General features: G+C 39.8%; 2 protein-coding genes across 3 annotated transcripts in view; both read left to right on the top strand.

The window, feature by feature from the left end:
• Positions 1 to 9,130, top strand: part of LOC137967388 (neuropeptide FF receptor 2-like) — a 39,399-nt gene extending 30,269 nt beyond the window's left edge. For both annotated transcript variants that reach the window (XM_068813926.1, XM_068813927.1), the window contains exon 5: positions 8,628 to 9,130. In XM_068813926.1, the coding sequence (XP_068670027.1) occupies positions 8,628 to 8,990 (363 nt within the window). In that variant the 3' untranslated portion in view covers positions 8,991 to 9,130. The remainder of the gene's footprint in view (positions 1 to 8,627) is intronic.
• Positions 9,131 to 21,583: 12,453 nt separating this feature from the next.
• The window catches only part of LOC137967299 (neuropeptide FF receptor 2-like), a 16,781-nt gene continuing 10,864 nt past the window's right edge, over positions 21,584 to 27,500 (top strand). Inside the window, exons 1-4 of the mRNA XM_068813819.1 lie at positions 21,584 to 21,692; positions 23,312 to 23,447; positions 25,411 to 25,675; positions 26,979 to 27,233. Of these exons, the coding sequence (XP_068669920.1) occupies positions 23,335 to 23,447; positions 25,411 to 25,675; positions 26,979 to 27,233 (633 nt within the window). The 5' untranslated portion in view covers positions 21,584 to 21,692; positions 23,312 to 23,334. The remainder of the gene's footprint in view (positions 21,693 to 23,311; positions 23,448 to 25,410; positions 25,676 to 26,978; positions 27,234 to 27,500) is intronic.

Genomic DNA, 27,500 nt, shown 5'->3' with positions numbered 1-27,500 from the left:
CAGCAATGGAATGTTACATCATGAGTAACCCCAGTACAGTAAGAGAGGGAACAAAGACTGGCAGACCAAATATGTACAATCAAACACAACCAATGGTTTACGGACATTGAACTTGAAGAACTTACCATGACGGCAAATAGCAATCACCAAACAAATACCACTCTCGGAGAATATTTCCCTGCATGCCGATGCAATAACAGAACTGAATGGGACCGCTGGTGTAGAAGACCACTCAGCTAGAAGGGAATATATCTACTCCAGAATCCCTCCATGAAAATAGTGACTAAGGTCTAGGTCTCTCTGAGGAGGAGATAGAATTGTACCACGGAATTTTACGACTAGCAAGCGACAGCAATAGGTCAAGGTTACCTGTACTTAAGCGGGACAAGAAAAAGGCTGTTCTGGCTGAAGTTAGGAAAGTAAATCATGTCTTGGAACAAATTACCTCTAATGACATCACAGCAACCAATAACCTTCTTTATTTTTTTCTGAAGCATCTTAGCGGGCCGGAATCCTAAATCCTGGAATATGATTGGCTAATCGCGCGCTCGTAGCCGGTCCAGCTTTTTACGATACGGACCACGGTCCGAAATCTGTTCCGTACTGAAACTGTACATGTCGCGACTAACTGAAAATGTTTTCACTACGGCGCAGCGAACCGTTGGATTTTACCTCTTAAAATGCAAATCTTCGCTTACTAACCGTTGAAAAGGGGAGGAAAAACATCAGAAATGGAATGAGAGGCCTGGTTATTCTTCAAAAAGGCGAGTATTCACATGATTTTGCTGACAACACTTTGCAGGTTTCCTGATTTCGAGTCGTTGGTTTTCTTGAACTGTTGACATGCCGTAGAACTTAAAACAACTTACACTGCAGAGCAGTTTTTCTAGCGCGGTGTTTCAGTTGACATCCGCTATTTTCTTTGGAGTTCCATTTTCTAATCTCGTTTCAGATATATTGCTTCGTTTAAGAATATACGGATTCCTAGCTAAAATAGGCAAACAAACACGCCGCGACGCTGTGGTTTTTCGCGTTGTTGTTTTTCGTGAACTATGGACATGCTTTTAACTAAAACGGCGTACTGCAGAGAGCTCAAATAATAACATATGAGGACTCAAATAATAAGATAGGAGGGCAGAGACAGATGTTTGAGTATTTTTCACTAAAATTTTCCCTCCTGTTTTAAGAACTTTCGTTTCATTTTCAACAAGACAAAGAATTTTAATACCTAGAACATTATTCTCCTGTTTATACATCATTGTTTAGTTCTTTAGCTTGTTTCTGTGTGCTTGCTATGAAATATAACAGTTTGCTTTTTATATTTATTGCACCAAGAGATATTTGAAGGTCTGTTTTATCGCGCTTTTTTCAGTAATAAGTTAATTTCAACTGTGACAGTGCGACGTAGAGCGCGTAGAAACACTTGTTTTTTTCGGGTTTGCCTGGGTTCATTTTCAGAAAACAAATAGCAGGAAAAAATAAATATGTTATTCACCGGCTTAGGTCGGTCCGTATAGGGAAAAACTGTGCCCTCGGCCTTGAGTACGTCCCTCAGCCTGCGGCCTCGGGCCATACTTAAGACCTCTGGCACAGTTTTTCCCTATACGGACCTCCCAGCCGGTGAATAACATATATGTGTGCAGCAGCCACGGCAGTGACAGTAAATTTAGGAATGAACAAAAGACCTGGAAGTACACAAAAAAAGCCAATGTGGAAGCGGCAGTTAGAAAATCAAATCAAAGTGCTCAGGCAAGACTTGAGTAGAATAGAGCAAATGAAATATAACAGTTTGCTTTTTATATTTATTGCACCAAGAGATATTTGAAGGTCTGTTTTATCGCGCTTTTTTCAGTAATAAGTTAATTTCAACTGTGAAAGTGCGACGTAGAGCGCGTAGAAACACTTGTTTTTTTCGGGTTTGCCTGGGTTCATTTTCAGAAAACAAATAGCAGGAAAAAATAAATATGTTATTCACCGGCTTAGGTCGGTCCGTATAGGGAAAAACTGTGCCCTCGGCCTTGAGTACGTCCCTCGGCCTGCGGCCTCGGGCCATACTTAAGACCTCTGGCACAGTTTTTCCCTATACGGACCTCCCAGCCGGTGAATAACATATATGTGTGCAGCAGCCACGGCAGTGACAGTAAATTTAGGAATGAACAAAAGACCTGGAAGTACACAAAAAAAGCCAATGTGGAAGCGGCAGTTAGAAAATCAAATCAAAGTGCTCAGGCAAGACTTGAGTAGAATAGAGCAAATGAAAAAAGGCATGGAATGGACGTATAGGTTGCAAGAGAGAAGCGTAAAGTATGCATCTGAAGACCTTAAAGAACGAATTAGAGCCAAAGGTACTAAAATTAAGAGATACGAGGAAAAAAACAAACAATTCAGACAAAATAGACTGTTTGAATCAGATCAAGGGAAGTTCTTTGATGAATATTAGAGGGAATGGGAACAATTGATGAAACCCCTGACCAAGAAGAAACTCTAGGATTTTGGAGGCGTATGTGGGGTTAGAGCTCGGACCACAACAACAAGAATGGTTGAAGGAGTTAAAAAGTGAGACACATATTAACAGACAAAGAAAATATATCTATAACGAAAGAAAGTGTTGCACGTTATGTAAAAGGAATCCCTCACTGGAAAGTTCCAGGACCCGACCTTGTACAAGGCTTCTGGCTTTAGCATTTCACAACCCTGCACCAACGCATTGCACACCAACTTCAGTATTGCCTGTTAAGAGGAAATGTTCCGAGGTGGATAAAAAGGGGCCGAACAGTGCTTATTATGAAAGATCCTGAAAAGGGGACATCCCCAGGGAACTATCAACCCATAACATGCCTTTAGAAGATGCTCACAGGAATTATCTCTGAAGAAGTATATCTATACTTGGACAGAGAGGATCTTTTACCTGACAAACAGAAGGGCCGCCGAAGAGATTCATGGGGAACGAATGACACACCATTTATTGACAAGGGTGTGCTTAGAGAAAGCAAAGCCCGGAATAAGAACCTAGCGATTTGCTGGATAGATGACAAGAAAGCGTCTGGCATGGTCCCACATTGATGGATCCTTGAGTGCCTGGCGATGTTTGGAGTAGCTGCGAATATGAGGGGTCTAATAGCAAACACCATGAAAAGCTGGCAAATCATTCTTACATCAAATGGAGTGAACCTTGGAGAAGTTAACATCAAAAGACGAATCTTTCATGCAGATACCCTATCACCACTCCTATTTGTAATAGTCCTTATACCCCTTACACTAATCCTCGGAAAAGCAACAACGGGATACCACTTTACTGACAAGACAAAGGTCAACCATCTACTATTCATGAATGACCTGAAGCTATATGGAAAGGATAGAGCCCAGCTTGAGTCCCTTACACAGACGGTACAAATCTTTAGTCACGACATCGGTATGCAGTTCGGAATTGAAAATGTGCAGTCCTAGTCCTTAAGAGAGGCAAGCTAGTGGAATCAGATGGTATCCAACTCCCTGACGACAATGAAATCAAAGCACTGAAAGAGTGTGAAGGTTATAAGTACCTAGGAGTTATTGAAGCAGATGAAATGCTCCTTAGTCAAATGAAAGAGAAGGTTAGCAAAGAATATCTAAAGCGTGTCCAAAAGCTAGGAAAATCCAAACTCAATGGCAGAAACCTAGTACAAGGAATCAACACCTGGGCTGTATCCCTGATAAGGCATGCTGGTGGTATAATTAACTGGACCAAAAAGGAATTAAGAGATTTAGACACAAGAACAAGGAAGACACTAACAATGAACAGAGCACTTAACTCAAGGACAATGAACAGAGCACTTAACTCAAGGGATTGTGTAGCCAGGCCTTATGTACCGAGAGCATAAGGAGTTAGAGACCTAATATCAGTGGAAGAATGCATTGGACAGGCCAAGAACTCATTACAAAACTACATCCTGCACAGTGACAAGAAACTGATTCAAGCAGCTACGAAGGGGGAACTGGTAACCCACGACTTAGAAACCCCAAAGGACTTCAAACAACGAAGGAAAGCTGAGAGAAAGACAGAGTGTGCAGAGAAGGTTTTATATGGTCAGTTCCTCAGACAAACAGATAGTGAACAAAATGAGAAGACCTGGGCATGGTTGCAAAGAGGGGACCTTAAACGAGAAACAGAAGCCCTAATCACTGCTGACCAAGACCAGGCAATAAGAACAAACTACATCAAAGCCAACATCGACAAGACTCAAGAGAATGACCTGTGCAAATTGTGCCGACAAGCAAAGGAGACAGTGAGCCATATAGTGCGTAGGTGCTCCAAACTGGCACAGCGAGAGTATAAAAGGAGGCACGATAATGTTGCAAGAATGGTACACTGGGACTTGCTGGGGAAGTGTGGCTTTAGTAGTGTAGACAAATGGTTTGAACATCAACCAGAAACTGTCCTTGAGAACAACGACTACAAACTGCTATGGGATTATAACATCCAGACTGACCACCAAATTAGTGCAAGGAGACCCGACTTGGTCGTTACTAACAAGCAAGAACAGACATGCCAAATAATAGACATAGCAGTCCCAGAAGACAATAACAATAACAATAACAATAATAATAATAATAATAATAATAATAATAATAATAATAATAAGGCCAGAAGGACTGACGTTGTTGTTGTTGAAAAGAACAGTAACAAGGCAATTATTGTGGATATTTACAAGTACAAGGAAGGGTTACGTTTTTGCAAACGTTGGCCGTGTAGTGCTTATATTTCAAAAGTCTATTGTGGATATTGCCACACCGTGCGATCACAGAGTGTATGAAAAGAAGGGTGAAAAGATTAATAAGTACCAAGATTTGAAGAGGGAGATTGGAAAACTATGGGGTATTAGACAGCAGGAAGAGGTACCGGTAGTCGTTGGTGCACTCGGAGCAGTGAGCAAAAGGTTGGATACATGGCTTGAGAAGCTGGGGATTACCAATAGGACAGGATTGCTGCTGAAAACAGCTTTGTTGGGAACAGCAAGGATTTTAAAGAAGGTGTTGGAAATCTGAAGGAGAAGGAATGACTCAAGGGATCTTTGGCCATTGGATATGGCACTCTCCCTTGGTGTAATGTCGGTATAACATCCACCAGAGCTAAAGCATTGAGATACTACTACTACTACAACTACCACCACCACCACCACCACCACCACCACTACTACTACTACTACTACTACTACTACTAGTACTACTACTACTACTACTACTACTACTACTACTACTACTACTACTACTACTACTACTACTAATAATAATAATAATAATAATAATAAGAATAGCAATAATAATAATAATAATAATACTATTATTATTAGACGAAATTAGACGAAGGTTATCGATAGCACAAGCTGAGATGAATAGGATAAGGAAAAACCAAAAAAAATCACAAAGAAAAGGAAGACGGAATCGGAAGACACTGCTGAAGTACTACTACAAGAATATCTCTGTGGCTGAGCTTGTGAATTTCATGGAGATGGAAAAATCGAAGTTGGGAAAATTGAAGAAAATGTATGCACAGAGGAAGAAAAACGAAGAGACAAGAAAACTCAATGTTATGTTCCAAAAGGACCCTAGCGGGATTTACTCCAGTTTTAAAGAAATGATCTCTGCTTAAGTAGATGACGAAAGACCTAAATTCCAACAACTGCAAGAGAAACAAAGTAATAATACAAACCTGTTTGAGAACATTGATCAAGCTGTAGGTTACTGGAAAGAACTATGGGAGAGTGACGGAACTGGGGATGTGTCAGCTAAGTGGCTAGAAAGTGTATCCGAATCAAGTGAAGAAGAGTGCAACATCGATTATGAGCAGGTGAAGAAAGTGATCGCCAAGAAAAGAAATTGGAGCGTCCAGGGGCCGGACCGAATAGTCAACTATTGGTGGAAAAAGGCTGAGAAGCTACACCAGGGGGTAGCTTCCAAGAGATTGGACGCAGCAAATGTGAGATACCTCTTTGGTTTACAGAAGGAAGAAAAATCTTCCTTGATTCCAAAGCCAGGCGAGTTTTCGAGCCAGACCCATAGACCCATAACATGCTTGAACAATCTATACAAATGGTATACTTTGGGTCTACCGAAACCCACTGATGAACATCTCAACAAATACGGGCTCATGCAAGGAGACCAAGGAGGCGCTAAAGAGGAATGCCCTGGCACTGTTGACAACTTCTTAATTGATCGAGATGGTCTACCAAGACAGCCAGCGTGGAAAGAGCAATGTAAGCATGGCATGGGTAGATGTGAGGAAAGCTTGCGACAGTGTATATCATCGATGGCTGATAGGAATGTTCTCACTACACAAATTCCCACTCTGGCTAGGCAAGAACATCCAAAAGCTTACAAGGAGTTTGAATACCTCAGCAAGACTCGAGCAAGGCAAAAAACATCAGAAGTGATTATGTTCAAAGGACCAGGGAGACGCCCTCTGTCCAAGACTGTTCACTCTCAGTATTATCCCGATATTATGGATGCTGAGTGCGACGGAAGGTTACAGAATCTCTAAGCCAATTGGGCAGAAGATCACACACTTGCTTTACATTGATTATCTTAAGTTTAAGAGAAATTGAAAAGAGTGGTAAAGAAAGTAACGTCTTGCATGAAGGATGTTGGATTGCATTGGAACAAACGCAAGTGTTCAGTGGTACATGTAAAGAAGGGTAACTTAAAATGGAACTCAGAAAGTGTGTGCGTAGGAGAAGAGGAGCTTTTATATTGCCTCAAGCAGGAATCACACTACAAATTCCTTCAAATCATGGAGAACATCAAGCAGGATGACACCTTAGTTCTAGATAGTGATAGTAAGGCATATACACATAGATCATCATTGATTTTGTCCAGCCCACTATCTGATTACAACAAGATGGTTGCAACAAACCAGTTTGCAATGGCTGTGTTTACCTTTTTAATGACGACCCAGTGTTGGCTGATTATAGAAGTACAAAGGCTAGACAGAGAATCAAGAAAGGTGATTTCGGAGAATGGGGGTAAGCACCCGCTAGGATCAACAGCTATGATGTACCTACCAAGAAAGCTAGGAGGACGGGGACTCAAGAGTATAGAGAGAGAGTACAAGCAGGCGAAGATTAAGGCTGCAGTGAGATTATACATCAAGGAAAATCACACCATGGAAGTAGTACGAAGATTCGAGGAAAAAGCAAAGAAGACAGGACGACGATCGCTGGTAAAAGATGCCAAGAAGTATGCACTAGAGCTGGGGTACAGATTACCACTTGAGTACCCGCAACCAGTCATCACAGATATAGGGACGAACACAAGTGTTTCAATTAAGAACACAGGAAAGCAGTTGAAGGGCGCAGAGATACAGAAGGATTTAGAAGAGATGAGATAAGAGCAATGGCAGGGACGGCTGCTGACCCAGAGATGAGACGACGAAGAGGTTGCACACAGCGCCCACACATATCATTGCCAGGGTCATTTGGATCAGCAAATGTTACGAACGAGGATCTATCATAAGAGCAAAACAAGGCTTGAGACGGGTCAGAACGTCTTGTGTCGGATGTGTGGCAAAGTTCCAGAAAACCAAGCACATGTACTTTCAGGGTGCAGTAAACTTGCCCAATCAAAGTACCTTGTACGAGATGCTGAAAGACCTGGCCCTGGTGACAACGATACCATCATGGTACTCGGTGGAACATCCAAAGCCACTTTACGAAAATGATAAGGGAAAGGCGTATTGGGATGTCCTAGTATTCGCAGAGAACGTAGCAGTCAGGAACAACAGGATCGACGCAAGAGTTATCAACGAGGAGAAGAAGAAGGTGTACCTATTGGAGATGAGCTGTCCTTGAATAGCCAACAGAGAGGCAAAGAGCGAGGAGAAGACAACTAAATACGCACCGCTGGGGTTCGAGCTAAGGCAGCAGCACCCTGGATATGACAGAGCAGCACAATATCGAGGTTGATGTAATGGTTGGTTGTTTAGCAAACGTGAGGAATAGTATAAGAGAACTTACTGGAGAGAAGACGAAGGCTGACAAGACATTAAACGGAATGCAGAAGGCAATTTTAACGAACTCACTGCATATCACAAGGAGCTTCAAGATTTTATTACAATGATTTTATTTAAGTTTAAAGTAATGATGGTTTATAAGTTTTCACTTTCTCAATTGATTTATTGTAACACACAGGTTACGTTTTTGCGCCCTAGGTGCTAGTAAATGCAAGGATCAGCTTTTTGATGTTTACACTGCTGTTTATATTGTTCACTTTATATTTGCTGGTTTCTCAGTAGTCTACAATATGGCTGAAATAAAACAAATCAAATTAAAGGTTCTTTTTTGTGTAGCTGAGAACCAACAAACTCAACAGACATGTGCCGTCGAATCCGGGAATCGATCCCAGGTCACAATGGTGGAAGGCGAGTACTCTCACCACTGCACCAGCTCCCTGCTCAAGGTGACTTGAAACCATGAACTGTGTGTGAACCGGTGCCTTGCACACCAGTATCGCAGCCACTTAAAATACACTTAAACAGGGTTACAGTGGACACCACTGTTCCTTCCGTGAAACGTTGACGACACCGCGTTCTTCACTTTAAAAAAACGCATTCAAATCTCGCCTAGTATAACACAGTGTTATTTTTATTTTGTCAGGGTGTGCTGAAAGTAAGGAAGCGGGTGACGTTGATGGTTCTAATCGTCAGCTTCATGTTTGAAATCACTTGGATCACAGACACAGCATTGCACATCATTGTGATAGACTTGAACAGTCCTGAGATTTCTATTGCTCACGCTTTGATCATGTTTAATTCAGCTGTCAATCCGTTTGTGTATGCTCTTCTAAGCCAGCGATTCCGACAAAAGATGAAAGGAATGATATTCTGCCGTTCACATTCATCCAATGGGAGTATCAGTCCTACTAAGTCACATTCAACAAGAATTGTTCAACAGTTGGCGCTGTCCTATCAACATAAAAGCCCTTCTGAGTCTGGAGATGAAGTATATAACAAGACGTAACCGTAGTGAATGTGAACGTAGAAGTACACGACATCAGTATAGTTTTGAACGTACTGTCCCTTAGTTGTTATATATTTCGACCGGTCCTGGCGCGGTCATTTTGTCACATTAACAGGCTTGAATCGTGACCATGCGTGGCGCATTATGCTGTTCGGGAGAACTACTTGTTAGTACAACTTAGATTGCATAATAGGAAATGTGGAGTGGGCACACGTGTCCAGAGTAATTACAAGTTCCCAATAAAGTCATAAAGAAGGTCTAAAATAACTAAATGGGGATGCATTTATACAAGTTACATTTATCTCACCACATCTGATGGTTGAGAAATTTGGATCACAGGCCTAAAAATTTCAGCTGAAGTTGAATGAGTTGTAGAAATACTCATTGACTAATATTATTTTGAATGTGTCGAAGGTGTTACTAAGGCTACGTTGTAAGGAAGTTGCAAGGAAGATTCTGAAACCAACACAAATTGATGAACAAATATTAGATGTTATCAATTAAAGCTATGATCCTCGCAGTTATGAACGCAACTTTTGCAATTACGTAAAGAAGCCTGAATATTTGAGGACTTCAACGGTGTTTGAACCCGTGACCTCGCGATACCGGTGCAACGCTCTAAAAAACTGCGCTATGAAACCACTGACGTTGGGAGCTGGTCATTTGTGGGTTCTAATGTTCCCGTCAGTCAACGATGAAAGGATATATGAAATGGATCATATATGAACTGCGGATATGACTTCAAGTGAAGCTATGATCCTCGCAGTTATGAAGGCAATTTTTGCAAATGCGTAAAGAAGCCTGAAAATTTCAGGACTTCAACGGGGTTTGAACCCGTGACCTCGCGATACCGGTGCGACGCTCTAACAAACTGAGTTATGAAGCCACTGACGTTTTGAACGCGAATGTCAGTTATGAAAGGCGATTATTTGTTTTAACTCCTTCCTATAAGAGCAAAAGATTAATCAACGTTTGTTTTGAGTTACTTAAAGTCAACTTTGAAAAAAAGCATTACATTTTTGGATCCTGAAGACTGAAAAAGAGTTACGAATTATTCAACGCTGGGACAACTTTTTGTTTGTTGTTTCGCATTTTCTTTGTTATCTTAAGGAAATGAATTCTAAAGAAAGAAACACGTTACTTTCATTCGCATAAAATGAATTTCATGTTTCTCATCATCAACACTTGTATATAATTCTCTCCCACAGATAATGGAGTCTAGTGAATATCTGAGAAACCGCAGACCATTTTCTGGCCACGGTAAAATCCCCTAAAAAATGAGTATGTGGGCAAAGCGTTTGTTAGGAATATTATACTGGCCTCTGATTGGCTAGTATTTTCTCTCCATACATTTGCCTGCTAATTTTTGCAGAAAGTTTATTAGCCTAAATCCCATATTTTTTTCGGTAAAAAATATTGTGTAATGACGTAAATTCTTTACATACACAGAATAACAAATGATAGTTGAAGGAAAAAGAAGATATCTGTTTATAAAGCTAATGTGTACGCACGTGGTCGTCGAGAACATAGCCACCCTTCAATCTTCTCTCGCTTCATCAATAGGGATACCATGACATCACTTGGGGCCAGTAGTTTCAAATACTGCGAGTAGTTTCGTACATAGGTATAATTTCATTCTCGCAGTGCTTTAAAAAACAACCGAGGTTCCAGTTAGCTTGTCCGTAAAAAGCAATGCCCATGGATTACTGGTGATCTCCTTTGTAAAACGAGAAGAAGAGATTTCCTTAAAAAGAAGGCAATCTCTTCCAATGCTTCAGCCGCATGTGATCAATATAAGCGTGCTAGAAACCAGGCAAATAACGCAATTAAGCTCGCAAAGAAACTCTATATTTCTGACGACCTGGAAGCTAATAAAGGTAATTTGCGCAAAACATGGAACCTAATTAACCAGCTAACCTCCCATTAACAGCGGCAAGACGCCCAACATCTTGGAGATCAAAGCTGACAATAAAAGCAATCCGGTTGATATAGCAGAAACTATTATAAAGAACACTTTAAAAATACTGCGCAGTTACTAGCAGAAGATATTCCTGCTGTAGATGTAAATCCTGAATTTTATCTGGAAACCACTTTCTCTGCAAACTCGGAGTATCGATATTGTTTTAAACCTTTTAAAGGAAACTGATGATAAAAAAGCCACTGGTCTTGATAAGGTAATATCGCACCTTCGCTTACCGCCATATTTCTCACTTCAACAAGCGAATGGAAAACATCCAAAGTAACTACAGATTTTAAAACGGGTATCGAAATTAATCGGATCCTAACAATTATAGGCCAATTTCTGTAATTCCGATAGTTCCTAATTGTTTACAAGCAACTCCACCATTATTTAAATGAGTACAAATTACTATTAAGCTGCCAACCAGAGTTCCGCTTCGTACATACTACTCTTACTGCTTTGCTTGAGGCGACAAATGACTGGTCACTTTAAATCGACAATATATTAGATGGCATCGTGTTTATTGACCTTACTAAGGCATTCAACACCATTGATTACGGGATCATCTCGTATAAAATGTCATTCTTGAGTTTTGACCAGGTAGCTATCAGATGGTTCCGGTCGTACCTAAGTGACCGAACCCAAAGATGTGATTTCAACTGCTCGCGATCTCAGGTGCGGCGTTACCCAGGGCAGTGTACTGGGTCCTTTGCTATTTCTAATTTTATATAAATGATCTCCCCAACTGCACACACTGACAAACATTACACTCTCGGCTAAAACGTTAACGGAATTCAAACAAGCCTTGATCCCTGAACTAAGTAACCTGAAATGCTTATTGGGTCAAGGCAGAGATTATCTATCCAAAATGAAGACGTTGAAATAAGAATTGACCATCGAATCATCAAGAAGGTTAAACATACCAAATCCTTGGGCGTTACCATAGATGCTCAACTTACTTGGTGCAAACGCGTTGAAGAAAGTATCCTCAGCTATAGGTGCGACCCTTTATTCCTTTACAGACCATTTTTACATTCTTTTGTGTTTATGTAAATTAGACCTTCTGCCCTCATTTTGAAATAAATATTGTTTTGAAATTTGCTCGTCGTAGCGAGGCTAGAAAGGCTTATTAGCATTAAAACAACATAATATTTTATTTGGCCGCCATTATGAAAGACGTCTATTCCGAAAGAAACTGCCGTTCAAATTTATGACGCTCTGATTGTGCCATATTTGGATTATTGCAGCCCGGTTTGGGACTGGTTGAGTATCTAGCTGAGTGATAAGCTCTAAAAATTGCAGAATCGTGCAGCTAGAGTAATTACAATTTTCTTTTTGATAGGAACTCGAACCAGCTCCTAACCACCCCTGGGAGAGACTATCAATTCGACGAAAGAAACGGAAAGCCTTAATGATTTATAAAACAATGAATGGACATGCCCCGGATTATTTTCAACACCCTTTCACTCAGTATCACGCTAATTACAACCTGAAAAACTCTGAGGGCAAAAATGACTTTACCAAAACCGATGACTGATTATTTAAAGCGAAGCTTCTACTATAGTGGTGCAACATTATGGAATAACTTGCCCAATAGCTTAAGAATGTCGGATCTGTTGATCAATTTAAGTGAAACTTGAAGAAGGTATCCAGCATATCGGATTTGCACCCGGCAATCATTTACTACTACTACTACTACTACTACTACTACTACTACTACTACTACTACTACTACTACTACTACTACTACTACTACTACTACTACTACTACTACTACTACTACTACACACACACACACACATATACATAAAAAGAACCCTTGAGGTTTGTCAGAAACAACATGTATTTATCAGGTACAATATCAGTGGTATCACCATCCTGGAAATTAATTTTTACTTCCCTTCTCCCTTAATTCCTACCTCCTGTACACTAACTCCGGGGTTCCTGAACCCACCACATTGACTAGACACAATTTTGTTCTAAACTTTATTTCACTTTTTGAAACAAATCATGACAAACTAACAGGATGGACAAATTCTATTGATGGATCCTTGCCAAATCCGAGTACTGGCTCTTCTGAAGCACCTGTTGGCATGGCTCAAGCTGCTTCTCTCCACACAACCTGCCACTTGCGACCTCCCTTGCATATCTTACAAACAACCGATAAACTTCTTTTTCATAATTGAGTGTGTTGCTTCCTTCTTCAGAAATGTTTGGTTTCAGTATTCGCAAAAGATTTTGGGACATTGACTTTGTGTTGAGAGTCTGGTGTCAACAAATGAACAAGCATGGGAAGTTGCTGAGGGGCTGACAGCATGCCTAGCATCTTCAGTCCAGCAGTTCTTCCTGTGACAATCTTTTCTTAAAGAAACCTTCTTAGCTCTATGGGATCATGAATTTTTTGGCTTTTTGCTGTGCCAATCATTAAACTAAATGTCCTTCATGATTACAAGTTGATGTGGCCACTGGGCTGACACTTACTTCTGTTGTGCCAGCATCACCTACATCAGTTAGGTCCACTGTTATGCTTGCTGTGAGTTGATGTTGATGTTGCTGGTGTTTATTACTTCAGTTGTACTTCGGTTTTCTGCACTCTCAAAAGTTCCTGGGAAAATATCAAAGTCATTAATATTTTTATTATAGAAAGTTCTGCTAGACCCATTCACCTATCCTGTTTGAAATGCTACAACATTCAATAATTCAAGTGGATGGGATGCGCCATTAGCAAGAATTACACTGCATTACAAGAACAGCGAATAGTTGGACTCCTTCACATCTTGGGTACTTTCAGTAATAAATGGTTTTAGAGTTCATCTTGTATCTCAGAAGTTACAGTGCTGAGTAATCATATTAATTTACCAGAAGTGTGCATCAGATGATATCTTAATCATTTCTGTTAATTACTTTAGGTATTGTGAAGGACTTGATTGACCATACCTCTTTGCAAAAGAAAGAAAAAAGAAAAAGAAACGACACACAACTAAGAAAAAATTAGTCGCTTATTTAAATAACAACAGGTCCAAGTTCTATGTATACAAACCACGCAACAACAACAACAACAACAAAAACAAGATTAAGCAGACCTCCCATCTTCTGTTATGGTGTACAAAATTGCCTGCAAACGTTGCAATTTCGTAACTATGCTACGGCCAGACAGAGTACGTGTCGATGTTTGATCCCAACTGTAAAGTTGCGAGCCATGTCCACGAATACCATAATGAGATGGATTTTGACAGCGTTAACGTCGTTGGACATGAACCAAATTTCCACCAACGGCTCTTTCTTGAAGCTTGGATGTCCGTTAAAGACACGAACGCTGGCAATGACCACATGCACAATCATACGAGAAGTCTACAAATGCTTCGCACGAGTTTAAATTTTTGAAGACTCATGCTGGAACCATTCTTTATAGTAATTAATTCACATTCGCCTAATAAGCTACCTTACGCCTTATTAAGGATAGGTTATGAGCGAAAGAATTTTGCATAAGGCGTAGGGTGAGCTGAAAGAGGAAATTGCCAGCGCCGCTGAAGGGGAAGAGGGTGGGGAAATTTGCAGACACTGTTGAGACAGTAGACGGCGTTTTAATTGTCTTGAGAATATCCCTGGCGACTTCTAGGGCCAATAGAATAGCTGCCACGGGAGCACGGAGTTATGCGATTACCTAATTCGGCGTTCGAAGGCTTTTAGGCGAATGAGAATAGTAACGCCCATGCATGCTGCTCGCGCAAAGTTTCATTTTTCAATATTAATCACGTGTAACATGAGTCGCTCTTATAACTGAGGAAGGCCAATGCCCATGTAAACCCATGTAATAACTAGTTAATAAATATTTATTACCATATGATTACATTTTTTATGGGGACAACAAGACATCGATACCTTGGCCAAAATCGAAAATAAAATAAAGAACTTTGGATGTGATTTTGACTGAATAGGGAATGATTGTCGAATTCGCTGAATACTGCACTTCGTTTCTCATAAACTGCTGACTGTTCTTGACATAACAGTCAATCAGAAAGTCAGTTCCAATTTTCTGTAATTTTCTGTCGTTTCTTTTAAGACTGATAGAATTCAGCGTATGGGCATTTTCAACGTTTTATTTATGTAAAAAGGTCAATTTTCAGAAAAAAATCCGTTACTTCTCCCTAAGAAATCTCGTCCGTCCAGACCTATAATGCGTCTCTCGCCCGTCTTTATACGGAACGCCAAATGACGAAGTAAAAGACGCATTAAATTAATTAAACCAAAGCGCCCAGAAGCATAGAATAAAGCATAAAACGGCCAATAATGTTACGACGCCTTATCATACAATTTCCGCTTTATTACTTGTTAAGTGGTCGCTTTCGAGAGGTGGTCGCTTACAAGAGGTTCCAAATAGAGTGATTTAACTTGGAAAAGTGGTCGCTGAGGAGAGGTGGTAAATTACGGGAGGTAGTCGCAACCAGAGGTTCGACTGTATATATCACGAGTCAGTGACAAACACCAGCAAAAATAATTATATCATAACCTCACTACAACAACTCCATTCGATGGAGAAACTGTCCAATTAGTATAGCTCTTTGTGGTCATCTGAACAAGATTGATCTGAGTGATGTGATGATGACGATGATGATGATAACGACGACGACGACCTCTACTGCTACTACTACTGCTACTACTACCACTACAAATACTGATGATAATAATAATAATAATAATATTAATAATAATAATATTATTATTATTAATGAGTAAGAATTGAAGACAGCGGCGATAAAATACATGCAGGGGAAAGTAGCAAAAGGACAAATATTGTCGAATGTACACTGGAAATGAAAAACAACCTAGTTAAGATCGAAAGAAATGAAAGAATTAAGGAGATCTGAGACGAAAGGTAAACAGCGCAATGTTTGAGAGATAATGCTGATTTAAGAGAGACAAGGCGATCGTGAATCTGATAGAAGTGAGAGGGGGGAGCGATGTATCAGGAGAGAATACTGAAATGGAGGACCAAAATGAAGTAAATAGAGGAAAAGAACGAGATGAGGTTGAGAGTGTAAGGGCGCTTTCCTTTTGTCAGAACTGGCGGGCCAGACCCGTTAGTTTGCAAAAAAAATTGCAACAATTTGAAAGAACAAGGAGGAGGAGTGTAAATCATCCTCAAAGAGTGTTAATTTGAAGGAGCTGTAAGAGTTGATTTTACAGGAGCATTAATGCAAAACAAGAGAAAAAAGGTGCAGTCCCGGTATAGAAAAATTCGTCACCGTAACTTTGGGCAGGCATATGGGGAGATAAAAACGAGGCACCACACAAACAATGGGCACAGTGACACAGCAGACTTGGGAAAAGGGAACAGACACTAACAAGATTGAGATCACCGAGAAAGGACTGTATGAAACCATAAGGAAAATTAAAAGAAAAAACTAGTCAACACCTGGTATCAATGGTATCCAACATTTTGCCTCACGAAAGTGCCAATGGGAACATCAGGAGAGATAGCCTGCTTATCGATGACCTGAAGGTGTATCGGGAAAGTAACAAAACTTAGAAGTAGCAGACGAGATTATTGTGAACGCTAGCGTGAATACAGGCGCTTGCTATTGCGTAAAGAAATGTGCTGAAGTGATGATATTCAACGACGGAAAGATGGTACAAAGAGAGGGGTTGACAGTGCTTGAAGAAAGGATGAGCTTTGATCCAGAAAAGAAAGAAGATTTCGGTTTTTGAGATGTAGGCAAGAGCATGCGATTGACGTCAAAGTGGTGATGGAAAGAGTGAAGGAGGAAGTACTGAGAAAAAGGACAAAACAACTAGTTCAGAGAAATCTAAATGACAAACATCTTATGCAAGCAATCAACATAAGAATAACACAGATTGTCGGATATGTGATAAACGTATGCCATCTTGCAAAAGGATGTGGAACGTTTGGACAAGATATTGACGGATGAACCAATACAAACAAATAGCCAAGGCAAACAAGCTAGTGATGAAAGACTACGTACAGACAGGAAAAAAAAGGGGATTGAGGAGCTTCAAAGATGTATAGAACGAGACGAGGATGAGAGTGGCATGCTACTTGGCAGCTTCAAAGAGTGATTGTTTAAGGAAATCTGGGAGAATTAATATGAGAAAGACATCATTAAAGAAAGTGGTTATGGAGATTCTCTTAGAGTATGGTAAAGAAGTTAAGTTTGAAAAAGGTTACATTGAAGTGGACGAAGAAAGATGTAAAGACTGCAAGGAAACGTGGAGAAGGTTGAAGAAAGTTGTCAAGGAAGGAGCAAAGGATAATAGATTAAACACAATTGAGGAAAAGAAAATGCAAAGAAAAGCAATTGCGGGATATACGAAAGAGGTTGTAGATGGTTAAAATGCAACACCGACTCCAAAAAGACGACAGGAATATTCAGCATGAAACAAAAAAATGGTGAAAACAAGAGCTTGAAAGAAGGTGAGACAGATATTTGCAGGCAACGTGGAGAAAACAAAGAAACAATGCAGCATCTGCTGTCAGGATGGAAAAATTTGGAAGCAACGCAATATGTGAGGAGACACATGCAATAGAAAAGCTCTCATCGGGACTTTGCTTACCGGCCGGCTATTACGGGTGGCCGTTGAATAGGTGGCCGCTTAAGGGATTCGACTGTATGTAGTAGTATCATCAGTCAAAACGAACAGACAGATTTTGTCCTCTTTAAAAGTCCTAAAATGATCTAAGCGCAACGTACAAATGGAGTCGAATATTCGAAAATTCTAGCCCACCTTCCTCCCGAACACATTTTTGTTTTCTTCTCTTCTAGTTAAACACTTAAAGTCGCATAAACTTTTGTCCCCACAACCTGTTAAATAACATCGCTTCGCAGACAACTCAAAGAATAGACAAGAAGAGATAGTAATTGGCATAGAATGTATGCGGTGGCTCGTATGCGTCAGTGCGAATTAATTTAATGGAGGATAGACACACTTGAAAGCAAATCAACTCGGTCACGGTCATTATCTGATGCCTGATTGAATGATACAGCGTAGACTTGATTAGGTTAAGACTGGTAAAAATATTCCTTGCTTACTATGAACTGTAAACTCAATGACACACTTGGTAAGGTCGGCCCCTTATTAACGGTTTATTTACCGTACATAGTTTTAGTTTCAGCTTCAACCCGAGACCAACGTGATGTTTTCAGTTCGCGTGTATACTCGTTTCTTCCTCTCTGTCTCTCGATTCTTTTTGCAACTTTTTTAGATTGCTTCCGAACTTCCTTTCATTCTTTTTTTTTTAATTTCTCCGACCGACCGACAATAAACGAAGAGATTGGATCCTTCATTTAAGGATTAGATTAGATTAAATTAGATTACATCCTTTATTTGAAAAAAAATCTTCAGTAATAATAGAGTAACAATCTAATTTTAAATAAGACTAAAAAATATTGACATACTGTTTTACAAGACTAAACTGAATAGAGTGTAATGTGAAGTGCTCTCACATGGTTCATATGGGATTGAACTCTAGCACTTCACATTACACTCTATTCAGTTAACTCTTTTTAAAATATAATTGCTACACGGTCAGCGTATGTATAAACGTAACCTTTCCTTGTACTTGCACATGTTCATTGCTGTGGCTTTAACATCTTCAGTTCCCACGGCCTGCTCCCGTCTGACCTTGTGGCTCAGCCGGTAGAGCGGCGCAGATCTAACCCGAAGGTCGTGGGTTCAATTCCCACCCTGGTCAGAGTTTTTCTCTGTCCTTGTGTGGGCCCATTTCTATCAGTAGGGCTAACGCTCACAAGGTTCATATGGGATTGAAATCTAGCACTTCACATTACACTCTATTCAGTTAACTCTGTTTAAAATATAAGTGCTACACGGCCAACGTTTGTATAAACGTAACCTTTCCTTGTGTTTTACAAGACTGCCGAGTGAGGGTCCGATGACTCAAATAGATGTTTGAATTGTTCTTTAAATCTCCTGATTGATTGAATTTCTCTCACATTTTTCGGGTAAAGTGTTCCACAACAAAGCACCCCTGTAACTGAAACTTTGTTTCAAGTAGTGAGTACGCGGCCTGGGCAATGTCAATTTATGAAAGGAATTGCGCAAATCATAGTCTGCGCTTCGTTCGTGAATGATGGGTTCTGCAAGTACACGGCAGGTTGTTCATTTAGGGATTTAAACATCACTATCGCTTTGTGCTTCTTTCTCCTTATAACTAAGTTGTCCATTTAGTATATTAAGAAGCAGGCTCGAGCTAGTCCCATTGTTGGAAAAGAGAAAACTAGGGACGACCTTATGACAAACGAACTTTGTCGTACCAGTCATGGAACTTCAAAGTTGTCACCAAAATTTTAAGGGGAAAAAAAATATCCGCGAAAACCTTACTAAAGCCGTGTCTTACTACTTTACGTGGTTGACGGTCCAATTCCAATTCTGACAAAATTTGACGTCGCCATTGGCTAATAATAGGGAGCTTACGAAACGACGACGCCGACGGCAACGACGACGCTACAAAACAATAGCTTTAGTGAGCAAAAACAATGGCTCTGCACGCTCTGCACGTGGGTTTTACATTTTGGTACATTTCTTTGCCGTCACCTCCTAAATTGCGACGTGAAATGATCAAATTCAAGGTTCTGTGGAGGACGTTAGCACATGACTATAAATTTTTCAGTTCTGTCTCGACGCTTCCAACTCACTCATACCAGTTTAATTCCTCGACAGTTACTACACATTTTTAACGCGAAACGACATGAAATAGTTTCGTAGTGATATGAATAGCGCGAACTCGTATTTTAAAATGAAGTCCTCGTAGCTGTCGTCGTCCCCGTTTCGTAAGCTCCCTAATGGCTAAGGTGCGCATGGAAAACCAGAGTCCGGAATTCGGAATCGGAAACTGGAAACGGGAACTGGAAAACCGTGTGGTAATTACCTGAGGCCTCTGACGGAGTAGCTGCCATGCATTTGCGTTTTCAATACCAATGCCTTCAGTCGCCTTGTAGTTTGCGTTATAGTTGCTTATTGTTTACGTCTGTTATTAACATCTCCAAAGCAATTTTTACTTCCTTTTTTCCTTTTCTATATTTATTACTTTTTACTTCAAACCAAATGTCTTTGTTTGTTTCACGAAATTAATTATCTACTTACAAACTAAGCAAACCACCCAGTCATCGTCATGAAATGTGACTTGTGGATCAATAAATTAACGAACTGATTGGTTGATTCGTGCTCCTTACGTCTCGGTATGGAGCTCACTGATATGTTGAAAAGCTCTCTGCGAAGACTATAGCGGCTCAAACATTTCGAGGGTGGAATATCTTTTCTGTAAAACTGCTCCACGTTTTAGGCGTAAAACCCTCTTCTGTTTGGGAATCGATATCAGACAAGTCTCTATTCCTGGGATTCAATTCAAAACGTGAGTGGCAAGCTTAAAATATGTTAGTTATATAAACGCCACTAAAGCAACAGAGAAAAAAAGTCTGAATGGGATTCTAATCCTCCCGCCTTTCTTCCGTTGTGATTCTCTTCAAAAGGTCACTTTCTAGCAATGAGTTCGTGATGTTGCAATAAGCTCTAATAAGGCCGTTGGAGGAATTTCGAGGCGTTATTATGTTATTTTTCTGCGTTATCAATGCGAAAATGATTTTCAAATTCGTCACAAAACTTACTCTTCTTCTTATATGAAAAGTTATTATTCGAAATCATCACTATACGGAAGGAAACAATTGTTCAAATTATTCATATTGTTTAATCGGTGGCATTACCAAGGCAATAAGGGAAAAGAAAAGAAAAAAAAAGGCTTAATGTCTCTGATAAAAAGCATTTCGTACATTTAATTCTGACATGAGGACTTTGACAAGGAGGTCAATCGGTTGCTTTCAGTCGAATCCACTTAGGAGCGTTCACTTGCTTTAGTACTCATGGCACATAATCAATCGTCATCAAAACTTTTTATATATTTTTTTAGTCTTTGAAGTTCCTCTATGAAATATTTCCAAGGTTTTAGCGTTTATTCATCCAAACTACTTTTCAAAACAACGTTTTCTATGGACAATATATGGTGTGGATAGTTCGGAGTTTTTAATGGTCTATCAAAGAAGGACCGTTGGCAGAGCTTATGAGCGCGAGAACCTTTTAATTTCTCAGAGGTGATTTTATGCTTTGTTTATTGGTTTATTTCTTTGGATGTTATTTTCTCAAATACTCTCCTAAAATATTCTAATTTTCGTTATTTTGACGGCAAAGTAAGTAAGCTGAGTCCTTCGGAAGCTGTCTTACACAAATTCTTTGCCTTGACAATCTTGCCACATCTTATTTCCATGATTTGAACGGATTCACATTTGTTATTCTTAATTGAATTTTTAAAAATCAACATGACACATGCCAGCATACTAATTCAGGACATTATTTGCTGTGTGAGAAGAATACCTGGGGTGTCTTGAAAACCAAGACCCCTAAGACCCCTAAGAACCGAAGGACCTCGAAAACTCGAAAACGAAGAAAGTACCCCCAAACCCTCACTTTGGCTAACCCTAGTCTTAAAGTTGGATTTTAGGCCAAGAGTGTCACAGGCCTCTTTTCATCCCACGGGAAATGATGATGTCTGGTCACACATGGAGAGTGGTTACTCAGTTAAATAGGGCGGATCACCCAGCTTTCACTTAAAACAAATTGTACATTTTCGCTAACAAGAAAATTTGGAGGTCTTCGATTCGTTTTCGAGCTTTCGGGGTCTTTGGGGCCTTTGTTTTCGAAACACCCGAATACCGGTAGGTTATTTGAAAACGTTTACGTGATGAGGATAACTAAAATTGATTTCATTGCGAAATATTTTAGGCAGGTGGGATCGGTATCATATTTTACTTGACTGTCCAAACGCCTCGTCGACATGTCGCGAAGAAACCCAAATGCTTATCATGCACGTATTGGCTATTTGAGTTTCGTTTCTGCTTGTAATTTCCAAGAAGTGTGCATTGGATGATATGTTATCCTTTCCCGTTCATTACTATTTGCTAAAACAAAGAAGCGACAAACTAAAAAGAAACAGAAAACGAAAAGATAAAATGAAACAAATAATCAACTGCAGTTGTGGAATTATATTAATATTGTTGGAAAAAAAGGGTCGCAAGCTGACAAGGAAGGAAATGACAAGATGGTTTCTTTGTTAACGTAAATAGATGGACAGAAGTGCAACGGAGATTGAAATATTGATGAACTTGGTGCGATCTATAAATTATTTCAGGGCATTTGTTTGCCTAGCTAAAACATTGTTTACCTCTACTGAAAGGGTCAGGCCTCGAGACATTGGGACGAGAATACACAGACCGACGGTTCTTTGACAGGCGGGACCGAATGAAAACGCACTGCAAGTAACGATCATATCTAAAAATCCTGGAGAAACTAATTTAACTCCGGTCACTGGTACCACCACGGGGCGGAGGAACAAAAACCGTCCCGACAATTTTGAAAATAATACCTTTGTTGAACTTTTGAAATTTGCTTAACGCTCCCGCAAACGATAATGGATTTAATGAAGGGATTTTTATATTGGCTTCTTTGTTTTTCCTCATTCTAGGGCGTTTACGTCAGAGAGATTTCTATCATAAAGTAGAGGGTAAAATTATTGTTAAGTTGATTGCCTATGACAGAGGGCATTTATCAATAATTTTAGTAATTACCTCGGGTAGAATTAATTTCGTTATTCACTTAGTCGATGCTTTTTAGCAGGGCTGGTTTCACTTCTTTGGCGTTGTTGTACAATAATAGTTTCATATGATTCGTGTGTTTTATAGTTCGATGACGCTAACCGAACCTCCGAAAATTGCGCAATCAATAAAAGAAAAAAAATGTGCCCTTTACATTATAAACAAGCAATCGCAAGTTTCGTTGTAATAGTAAGGATTAATATCACAGCTTTTTTTTTATTAGAAGTTGCACAAATTGCCCTAGTTGCTGCGCGACTCGGGCAATTTATGCACCTTCTGAAAATACGCGTTATATTATATTACTTGGCCCCAAGTGATTACCCATGCAAATTTAACTTTGCTTCTGTTGTTCTAGTTCAGAAAAAAAAAAAAAAAACGTGAAGTTCTTTTAAAGAAGGAGCTGAGGTTTAGGGAGAGTGACCATTGTCTTTTTTGTGCCTTCTTTTTTGTCTATAGTGATACTTTCTCAAGCAGGTGATTTTTTAAAATCACAATTAAAATTGTTGTGTGAAAACAAAAATGAATTCACTCAAGTTAAAATTAATCCTTTTTGTCATTGAGTTTAAGTCGTCGATATTTATGAATCTCCTTTTGTCCAATACATTCTGAATGAAATATAATGTTTTTGGTTAGACAAAATTATTTTACCCGCATTCAATTATTCCCCTTGCTTGCTCCGTCAGGTGACTTAAAGCCAAAAGCAATCATGGTGACTTCACCGGATGCTGTCATCTTAGCGATCAAGACCATCATTTTTTTTGCAAGTATCGCTGGAAATCTACTCGTTGGTTATGTCGTTTTTAGAAATCGGGAGATGAGGTAATCATAGCAACCGTCTTTTTCGGTTAATTTTTAAGGTGGTGATATATGCCTCTTGCTATTTTAAACGAGCTCAAGATTTCAATCTGTTGATTTATGGCCCAAGCTCGAAGGGTGGATAGAGTGGAGGATAGATAGAGTTGAGGATGGAATTACCCGTTGCGTTTGCTGTCTTAAAAAATCGAAATGAGGTCAATTAGCAGGAGTGACAATCATTTCGCTTGCTTTAGTTACAGCCACCAAAGTGAAGCTTGCATTTTTCGTTTCGAATTCGAGCTCGAAGTTGGTTTATTTTTGTTTTTCCACTGATGATAATAGGGAGCTTAAGCAACGACAACAGCGACGGCAACGAGAACGTCATCTCAAAATACAAATTCGCGGTATTTTAATCGCCCCATTACTATTTCAACCATTTTAACATGACCAGGGTGTGTAAATTCCTCAAAAATGACTCTCGTCGGAACGGCACTTAATTTAGGGGAGAAAATTAAAGTTTATCCTCAGATGCTGACATTCTTGATCACACCTCAAATTTGGCTATTGCACGTTGTTGTACTGCTGACGATGGCAAAGAAATGGACAAAAGTGAAATAGGCACGTGCAGGGCGTGCAAAGCTCTTGTTTTTGCCCACTAAATAGGCAAATTTGTCACGTTCTTGTCGCCATCGCCGTTGTCGTTGCTTGAGGAGGCTCGAACCAGTTTCAACGCTTCCAAATGACGCTCTTATTAGAAGGATCGGCACCACAGCGTTGTATGTGGTACCAAATTAAACGCAAATTATTGCTGAACAAGATACAGTCGTTATTGTGACGTAATATGTCACCGTAGCAACGGACAAGTCCTGTTAAAACACCCTTTATTTTGTTTTTAGTTGCTTATATCTCAAAAACGAACTCGGTGACCCCCATTTTTGCTTTTCTGCAAAGTAATCAAAAGGTCATGATAAAACGTTACTGCATAGTTTTCAAAAACTCTGTCTAGTGGATTCGGACCCACCTTAATTTTGTGATTTTTTTAAGGTAGCTCTGAATCCTCTAGCCAGAATAATTTCAACTTTGCCGGAAGTTTCATCATGGCCTTCTAATCACTTTTTCAGCAATAAAAAAGGGGGTCATTGTGTTCGTGTTTTAGATATGAGCAACTAAACCCAAAATAAAGAGTGTTTTTGCTGGGTATTCCCGTTGCCAAGGTAACTTATTACATCACAATAATGACCACATCTTGTTTGGAAGTAATCGGTGTTTCATATGGTACCATAACACTGTAGTTACATGATGCAGTGTTGTAGTGTTATTCGATCTAAGCAGAGAGTCTTCTCAGTGCTGAAACCCTTTCGAGCCTCCTTAAGCTCCCCTCTTCGCACCAGCCCCGCTGTGTAGAAAGCCTGTCCCCATACCGCTCCGTGTAACATCTGGAAAAGGAGCTTCATCTTTTGCCTCATTTTGAAATTCTCTATTGAATTTCTTGGGCCCGATACACATCCAAGAAAAATGAAAAAAAAAAGGTTGCCAGATTCATTGGGGTTTTCCTCATTCGTCGTAGTTGTTTTACTAACTCACGGCATGTCGAGTTTTTGAAACGTACTTCCATCGAATACACGATTTTTTTTCGTCTCAACGATAAATTCTTTGAAAAAATGGCAAATAAGCGCCGTTTTCGTGGTGAGTGGTTCGAACTAGCTTCCATTGCGGTATATTGACCCAGTTGGGAAACTCCGCATCCATGACCTATCAAAATACATTTTATCGAAGCCGTCGTGTAGGCCAGAGCGTTGTAGCCGTTCTTGGTTATATAATGTAGCTTGGACTAACACTGGCGAGAGGAAAATTAAAGCCACCCTTCTTTTTCAAATCATCTCAAAAAACGTAGTTTTTGATTAAATAACGCCGTGAATTACAATAAATTCTAAGATAACATTTATTGAAAGCACTGATCCCGATTGAAGCTCTTTCTATCTTACAGGACCCCCTTCAATTTTCTACTGGTGAACCTGGCAGCCGCCGACATCTTCCAGCCGTGCTTCCTCTTGTTACAATTTATTGTAATTCTAAGAATTAGATCAGCGGGTGAAATGCCCGGTAATGCGATTTGTGCGTTCCTGAATAAGACGGCGTGGACTGGAGCTTTTGCTGGTGTTTTCACCATGGTTATCATCGCCAGGGAACGCTACTATACAGTAGTCCATCCACATGGACAAAAAGGCAAAATTACTGCCCGTACTTTAAGAGTATGTCACTTCAATAATATGTATGTTTACGTAAGCCTAAAAGTACGTTTTCAATCTATCATTTATTTATGTTTTTGTACATGTTTTAAAACTAAGTAGTCTGCTTACCACACGACAATTGCGGCATGCTCTTTACTGTAAATAAGTCTGTTTTCCCTTGGTGTTTCTTGCTCTTTTCGCCGTTTTTGGTCACCATTACTCAGCCTGTTTTTTTCGTGCTCGTGACTGCTCTTTCTTCCTGTGCTCGTCAATATAATTTCGTCTCTTTATTCGGGCTATTTTTCGCTCCCTCTCTCGTTGGTTGTTCTTAATATATTGCCTGTTTTCTCTTGCCCTCAGTCGCTCTCCTTCACGAGAGGCATCATTTACTCATCAGCTGCTTACTGTTGTTTTTTCTCTCTCTCTCTCTTTCTCTTCTTTGTGTCAAATTAGTTTGTTTCTCCGCCTCATTTGCTTTTTCATAGCCTGCTCGTTAGCGTGTCTTGTTTCCGTTCTTTGTTTTTCTACGTTTTCGCACATTCGTTTCTTTCACTCGCCAATTACACCTTCAGTTTTCTCGTTTTGCATAATTTAGTTTCTTCGTATATAAACCTATGTTTTTTGCCATTTTGGCCCTCTTTTTTTCTCGGTAATCGAAGTCGCGCTACGCGCAGGTAGCTGTTAAGCAGTCCAAGTTCGCTTCAAGCAGTATCATCGTTTTTGGTTCGGTTAGTTCATTCTATTGTCTTTTATCGTTATCTTCCTTTCACCATGAGAAATTAATCAATTGCTCCATAACTGTTGCCGAGGATGCGGTCACAATACTTTTAAACCTTAAATTAAGCTTTCCTTTTCGAAAAGTTAAAGAAATTTGTCCAACATTCAAGTCCAAAAAATTGTTTCTGAAAAACCACGTTTTCAGTTCATCATCAGCCCAGTAATCAGGCATTGGGCTTGTAGCCAAGCCTCTAGCTAGTTACCAGTTCCTACACTTCAATTTCGTGGAAACTCCACGACAATAACCGTTGCTGTTTCCGTTGAAAAAAAGCTCACGTGACGCATTCAGACTGTCGCCTCTTTGTAATGGGTAGGAATCTTTTGTCCAAGCCTCAACAATGCCTTGGTTTCAACTGTGTTCACTGATTCAATCGAGTCTAGCTGATGCAAAGGGTAGTCCAACATGAGTTGAAGCCAAATGGCTACGAACTCAAGTCTTTTCCGCTAGGTCCTCACTTACCCTGTGTACTCATCCCTGTCGACACTACAAGTTTCCTGATTTCCTTTGGTTTTTGAGCGACGTTTTTCTCCTCCTTTTCTTTTATAGGTAATTATTCCCTGTACTTGGATTTTGGCGGCTGTTTTGTGCATGCGTGGGCTGGTGCTCCAAGCTATTGGGAAAGAGTTAGCCGTGAGGTCCTGTGATCATTTTTGGACAAATGAAACGTTGCACCTGATTAATGACGTAATTTGGGCGACTTTCCTTTGCCTTTCGTTCATACTGATGGTTGGGTTTTATTCCATTGTTGTATATACTTTGTGGTTTAAGCTGAATCGAGATAAACAACTTACACATCAACAGGTAGGAAATGAATGTATATCATCTACACAGTACTCCACCAAATAAGACATCAAACCAACAGGTAGTTAGTCACTTTTTGCTCATGATAAACCCGTTTGATACAACAGCCTGAGAATATATGGAAGTCTTATATTTGAACTGCGGAGGAAATGTTTATGTCTTGAAATGAACATCGCACTTATGAGCATAACCTTAGGAGCAGTGAAAGGAAAGCCTGGAAATTCAGGCTTGAAGGTAATAACTGCAACAACAACAACAACAACAATA

This window comes from Montipora foliosa, chromosome 8 (genome assembly GCF_036669935.1).
Source record: "Montipora foliosa isolate CH-2021 chromosome 8, ASM3666993v2, whole genome shotgun sequence".
Lineage (NCBI taxonomy): Eukaryota > Metazoa > Cnidaria > Anthozoa > Scleractinia > Acroporidae > Montipora > Montipora foliosa.
Note: the sequence above shows the minus strand (reverse complement) of the source record. Positions and strands in the feature narration are given on the sequence as shown.